Source organism: Grampus griseus (assembly GCF_964374135.1).
Source record: "Grampus griseus genome assembly, chromosome: 7".
In the NCBI taxonomy this organism is placed as follows: Eukaryota; Metazoa; Chordata; class Mammalia; order Artiodactyla; family Delphinidae; genus Grampus; species Grampus griseus.
The window spans coordinates 4,362,907-4,377,459 of NC_139001.1; the positions used below are offsets into that span (position 1 = coordinate 4,362,907).

Consider the following 14,553-nt stretch of genomic DNA (forward strand, 5'->3'; position numbering starts at 1 on the left):
GGGACTGGCAGGACATATTTAAAGTGATGAAAGGGAAAAACCTGCAACCAAGATTACTCTACCCAGCAAGGATCTCATTCAGATTTGATGGAGAAATTAAAAGCTTTACAGAAAAGCAAAAGTTAAGAGAATTCAGCACCACCAAACCAGGTCTACAACAAATGCTAAAGGAACTTCTCTAGGTAGGAAACACAAGAGAAGGGAAAGACCTACAATAACAAACCCAAAACAATTAAGAAAATGGTAATAGGAACATACATATTGATAATTACCTTAAATGTAAATGGATTAAAAGCTCCAACCAAAAGACATGACTGGCTGAATGGATACAAAAACAAGACCTGTACATATGCTGTCTACAAAAGACCCACTTCAGACCTAGGGACACATACAGATTGAAAGTGAGGGGATGGAAAAAGATATTCCATGCAAATGGAAATCAAAAGAAAGCTGGAGTAGCAATTCTCACATCAGACAAAATAGACTTTAAAATAAAGACTATTACAAGAGACAAAGAAGGACACTACATGATGATCAAGGGATCAATCCAAGAAGAAGATATAACAATTGTAAGTACTTATGCATCCAACATAGGACCACCTCAATACATAAGGCAAATGCTAACAGCCATAAAAGGGGATATTGACAGTAACACAATAATAGTAGGGGACTTTAACACCCCACTTTGACCAATGTACAGATAACCCAAAATGAAAATAAATGAGGAAACACAAGCTTTAAATGACACATTAAACAAGAAGGACTTAATTGATATTTATAGGACATTCCATCCAAAAACAACAGAATACACTTTCTTCTCAAATGCTCACAGAACATTCTCCAGGACAGACCATAGCTTGGGTCACAAATCAAGCCTTGGTAAATTTAAGAAAATTGAAAGGGTATCAAGTATCTTTTCCAGTCACAACGCTATGAAACTAGATATTAATTACAGGAAAAAAACTGTAAAAAATACAAACACATGGAGGCTAAACAATACACTGCTTAATAACCAAGAGATCACTGAAGAAATCAAAGAGGAAATCAAAAAATACCTAGAAACAAATGACAATGAAAACACGACAACCCAAAACCTATGGGATGCAGCAAAAGCAGTTCTAAGAGGGAAGCTTATAGCAATACCATCCTACCTGAAGAAACAAGAAACATCTCAAATAAACAACCTAACCTTACACCTAAAGCAATTAGAGAAAGAAGAACTGAAAAAAACCCCAAGTGGGCAGAAGGAAAGAATTCATAAAGATCAGATCAGAAATAAATGAAAAAGAAATGAAGGAAATAATAGCAAAGATCAATAAAACCAAAAGCTGGTTCTTTGAGAAGATAAACAAAATTGATAAAACTTTAGCTAGACTCATCAAGAAAAAAAAGGAGAAGACTCAAATCAATAGAATTAGAAATGAGAAAGGAGAAGCAACAACTGACACTACAGAAATACAAAGGATCATGAGAGATTATTACAAGCAACTATATGCCAATAAAATGGACACCGTGGAAGAAATGGACAAATTCTTAGAAAAACACAACTTCTGAGACTGAACCAGGAAGAAATAGAAAATATAAACAGACCAATCACAAGCACTGAAATTGAAACTGTGATTAAAAATCTTCCAACAAACAAAAGTCCAGGACCAGATGGATTCACAGGCAAATTCTACCCAACATTTAGAGAAGAGCTAACATCTATCCTTCTCAAACTCTTTCAAAATATAGGAGAGGGAGGAACACTTCCAAAATCATTCTACGAGGGCACCATCACCCTGATACCAAAACCAGGCAAAGATGTCACAAAGAAAGAAAACTACAGGCCAATATGTCTGATGCAAAAACATAGATGCAAAAATCCTCAACAGGATATTAACAAACAGAATCCAACAACACATTAAAAGGATCATACACCGTGATCCAGTGGGGTTTATCCCAGAAATGCAAGGATATTTCAATACAGTCAAATCAATCAATGTGATACACCATATTAACAAATTGAAGGATAAAAACCATATGATCATCTCAATAGATGCACAAAAAGCTTTTGACAAAATTCAACACCCATTTATAATAAAAACTCTCCAGAAAGTAGGCATAGAGGGACCCTACCTCAACATAATAAAGTCCATATATGACAAACCCACAGCCAACATCATTCTCAGTGGTGAAAAACTGAAACCATTTCCTCTGAGCTCAAGAACAAGACATGGTTGCCCACTCTCACCACTGTTATTAAAAATAGTTTTGGAAGTCCTAGCCATGGCAATCAGAGAAGAAAAAGAAATAAAAGGAATCCAAATTGGAAAAGAAGTAAAACTGTCACTGTCTGCAGATGACATGATACTATACATAGAGAATTCTAAAGATGCTACCAGAAAACTACTAGATCTAATCAATAAATTTGGTAGAGTAGCAGGATACAAAATTAATGCACAGAAATCTCTTGCATTCCTATACACTAATGATGAAAAATCTGAAAGAGAAATTAAGGAAACACTCCCATTTACCACTGCAAGATAAAGAATAAAATACCCAGGAATAAACCTACCTAAGGAGACAAAAGACCTGTATGCAGAAAACTATAAGACACTGATGAAAAAACTTAAAGTTGATACAAACAGATGGAGAGATATACCATATTCTTGGATTGGAAGAATCAACATTGTGAAAATGACTATACTACCCAAAGGAATCTACAGATTCAATGCAATCCCTATCAAAATACCAGTGGCATTTTTCCATTGGTATGAACCAAAAATTTCACAATTTGTAGAGAGACACAAAAGACCCCGAATAGCCAAAGCCATCTTGAGAAAGAAAAACGAAAGAATCAGGCTCCCTGACTTCAGACTACACTACAAAGCTACAGTAATCAAGACAGTATGGTACTGGCACAAAAACAGAAATATAGATCAATGGAACAGGATAGAAAGCCCAGAGATAAACCCACACACATATGGTCACCTTATCTTTGATAATGGAGGCAAGAGTTTACAATGGAGAAAACACAGCCTCTTCAATAACTGGTGCTGGACGGTGCTTTGTGACCACCTAGAGGGGTGGGATAGGGAGGTGGGAGGGAGGGAGACACAAGAGGGAAGAGATATGGTGATATATGTATACGTATAGATGATACACTTTGTTATAAAGCAGAAACTAACACACCATTGAAAAGCAGTTATACTCCAATAAAGATGTTAAAAAATAATAATAAGTGGTGCTGGGAAAACTGGACAGTTACACGTAAAAGAATGAAATTAGAACACTTCCTAACACCATACACAAAAATAAACTCAAAATGGATTAAAGACCTAAATGTAAGGCCAGACACTATAAAACTCTTAGAGGAAAACATAGAACACTCTATGACATAAATCACAGCAAGATCCTTTTTGACCCACCTCCTAGAGAAATGGAAATAAAAACAAAAATAAACAAATGGGACCTATGAATCAACTAACAAAGGATTAATCTCCAAAATATACAAGCAGCTCATGCAGCTCAATATCAAAAAAAACAAACAACCCAATCCAAAAATGGGCAGAAGACCTAAAGAGACATTTCTCCAAAGAAGATATACAGATTGCCAACAAACACATGAAAGGATGCTCAACATCACTAATCATTAGAGAAATGTAAATCAAAAGTACAATGAGGTAGCACCTCACACTGGTCAGAATGGCCATCATCAAAAAGTCTACAAACAGGGCTTCCCTGGTGGCGCAGTGGTTGAGAGTCCGCCTGCCAATGCAGGGGACGCGGGTTCGTGTCCCGGTCCGGGAAGATCCCACATGCTGCGGAGCGGCTGGGCCCGTGAGCCATGGCCGCTGAGCCTGTGCGTCCGGAGCCTGTACTCCGTAACGGGAAAGGCCACAACAGTGAGAGGCCCGCGTACCGCAAAAAAAAAAAAAAGTCTACAAACAATAAATGCTGGAGAGGGTGTGGAGAAAAGGGAACCCTCTTGCACTGTTGGTGGGAATGTAAATTGATGCAGCCACTATGGAGAACAGTATGGAGGTTCCTTAAAAAACTAAAAATAAGTGGGAAAAAAAATTAAAAATAGAACTACCATATGACCCACCAATCCTGCTACTGGGCATATACCTTGAGAAAACCATAATTCAAAAGGAATCATGGACCACAATGTTCATTGCAGCTCTGTTTACAATAGCCAGGACATGGAAGCAACCTAAGTGTCCATCGACAGATGAATGGATAAAGAAGATGTGGCACATATATACAATGGAATATTACTCAGCCATAAAAAGAAATGAAATTGAGTAATTTGTAGTGAGGTGGATGGACCTAGAGTCTGTCATACAGAGTGAAGTAAGTCAGAAAAACAAATACTGTATGCTAACATATATGGAATCTAAAAAAAAAAGAAAATGGTTCTGATGAACCTAGGGGCAGGACAGGAATAAAGACACAGATGCAGAGAATGGACTTGAGGCCATGGGGAGCGGGAAGGGTGAGCTGGGACGAAGTGAGAGAGTGGCATGGACATATATACACTACCAAATGTAAAATAGATAGCTAGTGGGAAGCAGCCGCATAGCACAGGGAGATCAGCTCGGTGCTTTGCAACCACCTAGAGGGGTGGGATAAGGAGGGTGGGAGGGAGATGCAAGAAGGAGGGGATAAGGGGATATACATATGCATATAGCTGATTCACTTTGTTATACAGCAGAAACTAACACAACACTGTAAAACAATTATATTGAAATAAAGATGTTAAATTTTAAAAGAAAAGAGTTTATATCGTAAGATTCCATGTTCAAGAACAGGCAGTGCGAATCCCTAGAGAAGTCAGAGTGGTGGTTACCTACAGACCCCGGACAGCAGTGTGAGAGAGAATTCAGGAATGGTGAAAATATGTTCTGTATTTTCAGCTGGGTGGTAGTTATATGATTATAACTACATTTAATTTTTACTATGTAAAAATTAAATGTAAAATGTTAACCAACCTGATGTGGGTATACTTTATGTACATTATGCTGCAATAAAAACAATAAATGAAAGCATGAATGAAATGATAGGGAGCAAGAGTCACCTGAGAAGGCCTGGGATAGAAGAAGAGACAACAAAGGAAGATAGGGGCCAGGCTGCAGAATTTTAACTTTATCCTGTGGGCAATGGGGAGGTACTGATGGATATTTTATTTATTTATTTATTTATTTGTTTTTTGCGGTACACGGGCCTCTCACTGTTGTGGCCTCTCCCGTTGCGGAACACAGGCTCCGGACGTGCAGGCTCAGCGGCCATGACTCATGGGCCCAGCTGCTCCACGGCATGTGGGATCTTCCCGGACCAGGGCACGAACCCATGTCCCCTGAATCAGCAGGCGGACTCTCAACCACTGCACCACCAGGGAAGCCCACTGGTGGATATTTTAGGCAGAATAGTGCAGCGATAAGCACTGCTTTAACGGACCACGTTCTGAGCACTGCCCTCCAGCCGGCACAAGGATCTGAGTGCAAAGCCCTTTGGGAACCAAAGTTGGATGGTTGCCTCAGTCTTTGGGCTCCAGGTTCAGGTCCTGATGCTAACAGAGAGGTGATCAGATACCAAAGAAAAGCACAGCTTGATAGCCTGTGCACTCGGCACTCTCATCCTTTGTAGCAAGCGTGCCAGGGCCCAGAAGAAGAACCAGAATGCTCGGGGCCTGTTGGGACTCAGTCCGTGCAGGTTTCCAGGTGGCCACCTCACCTGCCAGTCCCTGTGTTCATGCAGTAAGTGTTGGAGCTCCATGTACCGCGATTGACTTCCCACCTCCCATTCCCTACGCCACCACCCAAAACCAGCTTCCTTAGCTAATTCCTAGAGCTCATTTTTCTTGTTTACACAAAGCTTGATTTTACTAAATGGGTTTTTTTTTTCCATTTTCTTCCAGAAAGACAAAAAAAGGAAAGTGGGGAAGAAGGATAAAGACCCAACGGCTGACAGGTGAGGGGTGCATACGGGTGGGGGGCACCGCAGAAAAGAGCATAGGACATGGCCTGAGTCCTCGGCCTGGTCTGGGAAAGGCAACCCCCCCCCCCAGCTCTGTACACCACACGCCTTCATCCTGGAAGAGTATGGTGGGGGAAAGCACGGAGACCTCTCTTCAGTCCTGCACGCAGGCCAGCATCCTCGACTGGGGAGACGCAGTGGAGAGGCGGGGCCTGGGAGGCAGACTCAGGCCCCATCGCTTCTAAGGCCGTGTGACTTTTTTTAAGTTTTAAAATTCATGGGGTTCTCAAGAAGGTTTTTTGAGAAACTAGCATCCTGCTACAGCTTTTGAGGGAACACTGAGACTGCAGCCCTTGAGGGCAGAGACAGTTCATATGACATGCCCGCCCCTGGGCCCGCCCGCTGAGGCCCTTCATAAGTGCTCCTTGGAGGAAAGGGTGAGGATCTGTCTCATTGTGAAAGGATACTTCCATTTCCTTAAGCCTCATCGGCTGAACTTTGATATTAACGATTATAAATGCTCATTTTTAAGCTGAAATGGCCTTCGGTGCTTTAATATTGGAAATAAATAGGGCCTAGGTTTTCAAACATTTTCAAGGAATTTAATTAAAATCCCTAGGAAGTGAATGTCAGAAATCACTTTGAACAAAGACCTTTTTTCCCATGGGTTTGTTAATGGGTCACAGGTGTTGCTCCCTGTTTGGGGTGTTCCCTTGTTCCCCTTTTGGTGCGCTGATAACAGTCCCAAACTCTGCTTGAAAGAAGACCCATGACAGAGGAAGCCAGCTTGGAACCATCCGCAGGAGAAGTGGGGACCGGAGCACCCCAGAGCTGGTGCACACGCCCAGGGCCCTGGCAGGCAGCCTCTGGAGAGACACCCAGCCTTGGTGTGGGCTTTGGCTCTGGGGAGAAAAGCCTCCCACGGGATATCGCTAGAGGGAGGAGCTGCAGGCTTCCTCACATGACGTTCCATTGTTTAGGGAAAAGTTCAAGTTCAAGACCTTTGGCTGACCGCTGCCTGGTCAGCATTCTGAGACTCAGGCGCCCAGTTCCTGGGAAGGAGTCCATCTACCGATGCGCCAACACTGACGCCTCCTCGGGGGAATGTTGTAGTCCCTTCCCTGGAGGAAGGTCCAGCCCCTGCCTACCCGCAGGGCCACTGCTGTCTTTCGGGGACTTTCACATGCCACGTTTCTCCTTTGTCCTTACCTCAGTCTTTCAGGAGAAGAAGATCCTGCTAAGTGTCTTATTGAGTGACCACCCAGAGCTAAACCCAAATCTGCCAAGATGAGCTGACCACTAAGTAAAAGCTATCTATTCACGTTCTCTGCACTTAGAGAGTCACTTAACTGAATACAATTCTGCTTTAACAACACAGAGCACACACGTGGCTCATGGACCGTGTCTGTTAGCCAATGAATGTGTTCTTTGCATAGGTTTCTTTACAGTTGAACTATTACAAATGAGCTACAGCAGTTCTCTAGTGAAATGAAGAAAGACCAGTAGTATTTTATTCACTTTTATACCCCAAAGTACAGAAATACCTGATCATCCTATTCCTGGAAGACTTTTCATTTTAATTTTAAAGACTCTATGTTATTCATTAAGTGGGATTCAGTAAATGGGCTAGTTCTCTGCCAAGACACTGTAAGACAACTTATGTTTCTCTCATCCAGTTAGTATAAACCTTAAATCAGTATTTTTATCATAGTTTATAAGGTGGTTTTATTTTATTTATTTATTTTTTTTTCCCCATCACAAAACTACTCAACAGTGTGCTGACAGTCAAGGTATTCAAGGGGCATTTTATGCTCCCTGCCATTCACAGGGATTGTTATTGTTGAGTATTGTAATGGCCTCCTGAAAAATCAATTTAAACAGATTCATCACTCTTAGCTCCCTCATCTCTTCCTGGTCACTGTATGTGGCCGTGCTTAGAAAGGGACCATCTCTTCTCAGCCACTTCCTGGTTAATGATTAGGATGATCTATTATTAGTTTACAACTTGGGATTCCTCCCTGACTATTCCTGGGCATGATGCTTTTCTGTTCACTCAAGGCAGCCCCAGGCTGGTAGGCTGGCTGCCCAGACAAAAGGGGGCCTAGGGCTTTCAAACTGGCTCAGCCATATAAGGTTGCCATATAAGGTAGTTTTCGAGTTGAAATTTTTTATTCTGTCGCAAGAGTTTATTTCACTGGAAAGATCCAAATATAGATTTCTGTTCCCGGAGTCTTAAGATATTTGGTTTGGATTATTTTAGAGAATCTTATTCAATTTTATGTTAATATTTTACACGTATGTTTATGTTAAACCAATATTCAAGTCAAAACACTGCCGTCGATACTGCCTTGGTATAGGTCAGATACTGTCATCCCAAATTCCATTACAATGAAAACTTTCTTAATTCTCAGCTGAGGGCACACGATTTTAAAAATATCTGATAGAATAAAATTTCAGTCAACCAAAGACTGGAGTCACTGAATTAACATCTATCCCGATGGTTTTTGGCTTGAGTCTCACCAATGTTCTTGAGTCTTTTTTAATCACACTAACTTGGATCATTGAACAATCAAAGAACAGTTTAAAAATAGTTATATTTACAATTCTTCAGTCTAAAGAAAGACTGGGGTTGAACCAAAGCATCAGGCCCCTAAAAATGAAAAGGGAAAAGACAAAACATCTCGAAGGACTCTGCTGCCCCGTATTTGAGCATCTGAATTCCAGCAAACCAAGCCCCAGTTAATTTCATTGGGAGTTTCATTCATTAAGTGGGATACTATCTCCATTTTTTTCCCTCAAGTAGTATAAATTACCACCATGCTGGCTACATACCCGAGGCCGCCTTAGAGAAGAGGTTTTGTCATCTGTGAACACTATGGAAGAGTATAACGTCCTCCTAAAAAATTATAATATTTTGTCTTCATATTAAAATGATTTCCATTATAAGCCTTTGTTTTTTATAGATATTTCTTTTAAACTATTAGGCTATGGAGTTAAAAGGAAATGTCAGTTTCGCGAAGGATTGATGATTTTCTACAGCGTGCAGACGCTAACTGAATATATAATTATGGCCCCGTGAGGTTACTGTTATTGGGTAATTTCTGATTCATATTTGTGCCATCATGAAGGCTGATGAAAGGGGAGACTGCAGGAGTCATAGCTGGTCTCAGATGCCCAAAGATATAATTCTTATTCATGGGAAACATCAGGTATACCCATGGACGAGTGCAAGTATTGTTTTTAAAAAGTCTAATTTATCCCCCAATTGTAGTAACGCTTCAAAAATCAATTTATTTGCATACATACAAATGTACTTTGAATGAGATCTGGTTGAAGTTCTCTTGCGTATGTGATGATTAACGTCAGTACTGCTGATTTGATGTGTTTGCTCACAGAATACACGGTCTGCTTTATCCCCAGGACCATCGAATCTCTGTACAAGGAACTAGTGGAAGAAGGCTTATTGATCCAGGCTCTGAAAGTCAACCTCTCTGATTACATTGGTAAAGTACACAAAGAATAATGCATGTATGTGTCACCCCTTGGGTTCTGAGGACCCAACAGCCGGAAGTATGTTTCATCTGTGCTTTTGTCCAACCTAAAACCTGGACCTTAGTGGCTTGCAGTAAATGTTTGTTGGATTGAATCGATTTGAGTTCATTCTGTGCTGGGATCTAATGGGTCCAGCTCTCTCCCCTAATGTGGTAGAAGCAGGTTTCCAAACCTACTAGCAAGGTTCCTGGAGGCATTCTTTGTGGCTTAAGCTGAATTGAGGAAATGAAGAATTGTTCATGCTCTCTGTTTATCAAAGTGCCCTAGGGGGCAGCCCCTGGTACTTCCAACACAGAGTCCTCACAGGAGAAATTCCTTCCAGAATTCCATCTAGGGGCCACCACAGGAGTAGCCGGGAGGAAAAAGAGAGGACATTTGCTATCACCATCTTCAGCTAATGTTTTTCTCTTAATTTTTAAAAAATACCATGAGGATCTGAAAACATATTTAAAGCTTAAAATTCATCATACTCCTACCACCCTAATGCAGATATCATTTTCACTTTCATACATCTACAGTCAACTGAGGACATTTCGCCTACATAACCACGAAAAGATAATCACACTCAGAAAATTTAACATTAATGTTGTACTGTTACCACTAGGTAATATCTAGTTAATACTCAGTTTTCCCAATAGTCCTAATAAATAATGTCCTTTGTAACTGTTTGTCTTTCTCAATCCCAAATGCAGTCAGGGATCATGGATGTGACGGATCTCCGTCGTCCCCTTTCATTCCTTTAATCAGCACCAATTTACAGGTTTTTCTAGTCCTTCACAGCACTGACATTTTTAAAAAGTCAGCTGTTTTACAGACTCTCCTTCAACTGAATTGGTTTGATGGTTTGATGGTTTCCTCCTAACTTGATTCATGTTAAACATTTTTTACAGGGAAACTACAGGTAATATTGTGTCCTGATTCCCAGTCTTTCACATTGAGGGCACAAAAATGACGCTTTGTCCCATCACTGGTGATGTTGGGTTTAATCACTGGTGAAGGTGCTGTTCCACAGATTTCTCCATTGTAAAGCTCCATTTTCCACTTTGTAATCAATGAATAATCTGTGGAGGATAGTTTGAGGCTCTGGAGATTCTGTTCCCAGCCATCTTAAAGGTTTAGGCATCCGCCGTGATGACTTCTGCCTGCATCAATGTTTGCTATGGTGGTTGTAAAGTGGGAATATTCTATTTCTGTCTCCTCTTCTAGCAGGTACCATTTTTCTGGAGAGATTTCCCTCCCACCCTCCTTTTAAAATTGTTTTGGTATTAGAGTAGACAGATGGATTCTCTCTTTCTAAAATTGTATTACAACCCATTTCCGAGTTATTCATTCCAGCGTTTACACTGCCCCAGTTTTGGCCTGCAGGAGCAAAAAGACTGACATTTCCCTTGGATCAAAAAACTGATCACTTTAATCCCTTTGAAATAAAGCCACATTTCTTTCTCAGGGGCTTGGAGGAGCCTTCCTATTTCCTAATGGTGTAAGATTTTACCAGAATATGTACTGGAATATCTGTTGGGTTTCTATTTATTTTATGTGTTTCTTATTCAAGTACTGCAGGGTTTTCTCCTGGATTGCCTTGATTATGTTCTGTTAATTCTGTTCATATGAAAAAATAACACTTTTAGCAGAACCTACCTCTTTACTTACGACTGGGATCTCTAAGTGCTCTCTCTCTCCTCGTCTGGTTTCTTTCTTCATATCATGTCTTTTTTGCTTATCACTGAATTCCTAGTTTTTAGTACAGTGCCTAGCACATGGCAGAGTCTCAGAGAATTAATGGACATATTTCTCATCTTCTTACTAATTTCTTATCCATCTTGGACTTCCTCACTGATCTCTTTGTCAGTTTCCAGGCAGCATCTTGAAGATGCTTAAGGTCAAAGCAAATGAAATCAACCTCTTAAGAGTGACCTCAAATGTAAATGACCCAGTCTAGCAAAATCAGTCAAACTGCCACAAGGATTGGCTCCCTTTGGTCTTTTCCACGTTTGTCTTCTTTTTCCCGGTTAAGATGCTTAGCTTGAAAAGATGGCAGTGGATCTTCCCAGATCCCCACATAAAAATAGACTAAAGCAACTAGATGGCAAAAGCAAAGGCCTGTGGACAACATTAACGCGAAAACGAAATAACCGAGTTTCCCCTCAAAGCCCAAAGTGCAAGCCACTGGGAACAAAAAACAAAAGAACCCCAAAATAGCCAGCAAGCACTCACTGGAAAGCACAGCAGACCAGGGTAATAACTGCAGCTGGAATTGGGAGGGGTTTGCCCACTTCAACAGCAGATGCGTGAAAATGGATAGAATCAGAAAGTATGAACGGGCGAGAACACTCCAACCTCTGGACGCTCTTGAAATTGACCCTTCCAAGACACGGCCTTATACTGAGAAGAAACTCTGGGGAGCAGAATCACAATTGAATAGGAACAACAGAGATGAGGGAGAGAAAAGGTCCAGAATAAATTGGGGGAGGGGAACAGAACAAGGACACCTCAAAAAGCAAGCCACCATACTCATAACATATATGAAAACAACAGAAGAGGGGACTCTATGAAATTTAAAAAGCTACCCTGACCCAAACTATCTTCTAAACATATAGGAATATTAACTCATATAAATTTAAGCAATGGAAAGTTTCAAGGTCAAAGCCCATGCCAGATGTCTATTAAAAAAGAAAGAATAAGGAGCAAAGTGTCATCACAAAAAGACACACCCACAAAGCAGACATAACTGGAACCTCCTCTTTCAAACCAAGCTAATATACATTAAGAAAATTGTAGAAGATATGTAAGAATACATAAAGGGAATTAGAAAAGTGCAGAAATGAGTTACACAAAATTCCAGGAATATTTTGGGGTTTTTTTGTTTGTTTGTTTGTTTTTTCTTTTCTGCGGTACACAGGCCTCTCACTGTTGTGGCCTCTCCCATTGCGGAGCACAGGCTCCGGACACGCAGGCTCAGCGGCCATGGCTCACGGGCCCAGCCGCTCCGCGGCATGTGGGATCTTCCCGGACCGGGGCACGAACCCGCGTCCCCTGCATCGGCAGGCGGACTCTCAACCACTGCGCCACCAGGGAAGCCCCAGGAATATTTTAAATAAAGGAGAAAATTCGTTTTAGGACAAAACTAAATTACAGTGAATACAAGAATGAATAAAGTCCACAAAACTGCTTTAAGAGAAATGAAATGTGAAAGACAGAATTTTTTTTTAAATAAAACTAGAAATGAAGAACAAGATTAAAAGGTTTCCAAAGAAAGTAACAAGTACTAAAGATAGGCAAAGAAAATTCACATAGGCAGGCAAACATAATACACATCCCTAAAGAAGAAAACCAAAGCCAAGGAACAGAACAAATACTAAGAACTTTTATTCATGAAAAATTTCCTAAAACAGAAATGCAAACCACATAATGAATGATCACACTTTGTATGTGAGAATATCAACTCCAATTGACCAACACCAAGATGTATTCTAATAAAAGTACCACACCTTAAAGTAAAGGGGAAAAAGAAACCTTGGGGCGTTACCCCTTCTTCTTTTCCAGCCGGCCCAGAGCTGGACAAGCAGGGCAGGGTGGGTGTTGGCTGTGCCTCAGCGACTCCCCATGCGGGCAGGGACGGAGCACAGACCCTCAGACTCAGAACGTGGCCGCGTGGTTTGGACATTCCCCACAGCCCAGGAACCCTGTATTCACAGCCAGCCCAGCTCAGCACTGCCGGGACACGAGTTGTTTGGGGGGCTTCCACTCTTTTCTAAACACCACTCAAATCCAAATACGCATTAGAATCACAGCAGTTAGGGCTGAAGGAGACTTGGAAGGCAGGAGACTCAAGTGCGTAATGTCTGGTTCCCCCAAGGCCCAGCTCCCAACTCCCCCCACCCCCAGTTCCTTGCTCTGTCCCTGCGCACCTGCCCAGCTCAGAGCGCTGACCCTGTGCCCAGGAACCAGCTCCCGCCACAAGCTTGGGTATGCAAGAAATAGCACATTTCCTTATTCTTTAAATCACCGTAACTTAGCATCACGAGGGCTGAACTGCCAAGGTTATTCAAATTCAATCCTTCTTACAAACCTCCACCCCTGCCCCCAGGTACCATCAAGGTCCCTGATTCCCAAATGGTGCCTGGATGCTGGGGAGAGATTCTGGGCACTGGCGTCCTCCAAGACCCCTTAGTGCCTGCCTGGGGCCCTCTCTCAGCGAGGGGCTCTCTCCCCTGCTCCCTCGTCCTCCGTGCCACCAGGACACAGGGCTGATGCCCACTGACCAGAGACCCACTGACCAGCTGTCCCGCCCAGGCTGGGAATGTCTTCTCCCTCCTGCCTCTGAAGCTCGCACCCTCTGGGCTGCCAGTCCCTTCTGTAATCTTTCTGTGCCTCAGTTTCCACAATTATGAGGATGATAACAGCAACCGCCTCACTGAATTGCTGTGACGGTTTAATGAGTGCGGAAATGGAACACCTGAGGGCGCGCTGGCACAGAGCTAGCTGGCTGCCCCCCTGTGTTGCCGCGGTGGTCATCTCACCTATCTTCCGCGGGCTCAGGGTTCTCCAGCAAGAGGGCTTGTGACTTCCTGGTGCCTCCGTGCCCCTCCCTCCCTGTGCACGTCACAGAAGCGCGAGGCACCTGGGTCAGCCACTGCTCGAGGGGAAAATGCAGAGGGAGCAAACACAGCCAATACTCCCCTAAATTACCTGGCTCTGCCTGTGGCTCTGGAGCTGCTGCATTCAGTGGGAACATTGACACCCAGGCCAGGGCTGGTGTTTCTTGCTTTCTCCTTGGCATCCAGGGCCTGTCCTAAGAACAAGAAGATTCAAAGGGTTCCTCAAAATCCCACCTTACAAGACTTGACTTAGACATTACACGTGGAAAACATCTGAAGCTTCAGAATACCTGGGCCCCGGGGCGCATAATCTTGGCAGAGCTATAATAATCTGTTGCAACCAAAGGTTAACCTGAGAAGTCTCTCTGTCGACCTCATTCTGGAAGCTGGTAGCCTGCATCCAACGTAAATTTTTATTGTATAAACAATTCAGGAACCTGGA

The 14,553-nt window shown here is 42.2% G+C and overlaps 1 protein-coding gene across 1 annotated transcript in view; it reads left to right on the forward strand.

The window, feature by feature from the left end:
- The window catches only part of DRC11 (dynein regulatory complex subunit 11), a gene marked incomplete at both ends in the record, with an annotated part of 160,145 nt that overhangs the window by 99,005 nt on the left and 46,587 nt on the right, over positions 1-14,553 (forward strand). The window contains 2 exons of the mRNA XM_082657936.1: positions 5,903-5,955; positions 9,382-9,464. Of these exons, the coding sequence (XP_082514062.1) occupies positions 5,903-5,955; positions 9,382-9,464 (136 nt within the window). The remainder of the gene's footprint in view (positions 1-5,902; positions 5,956-9,381; positions 9,465-14,553) is intronic.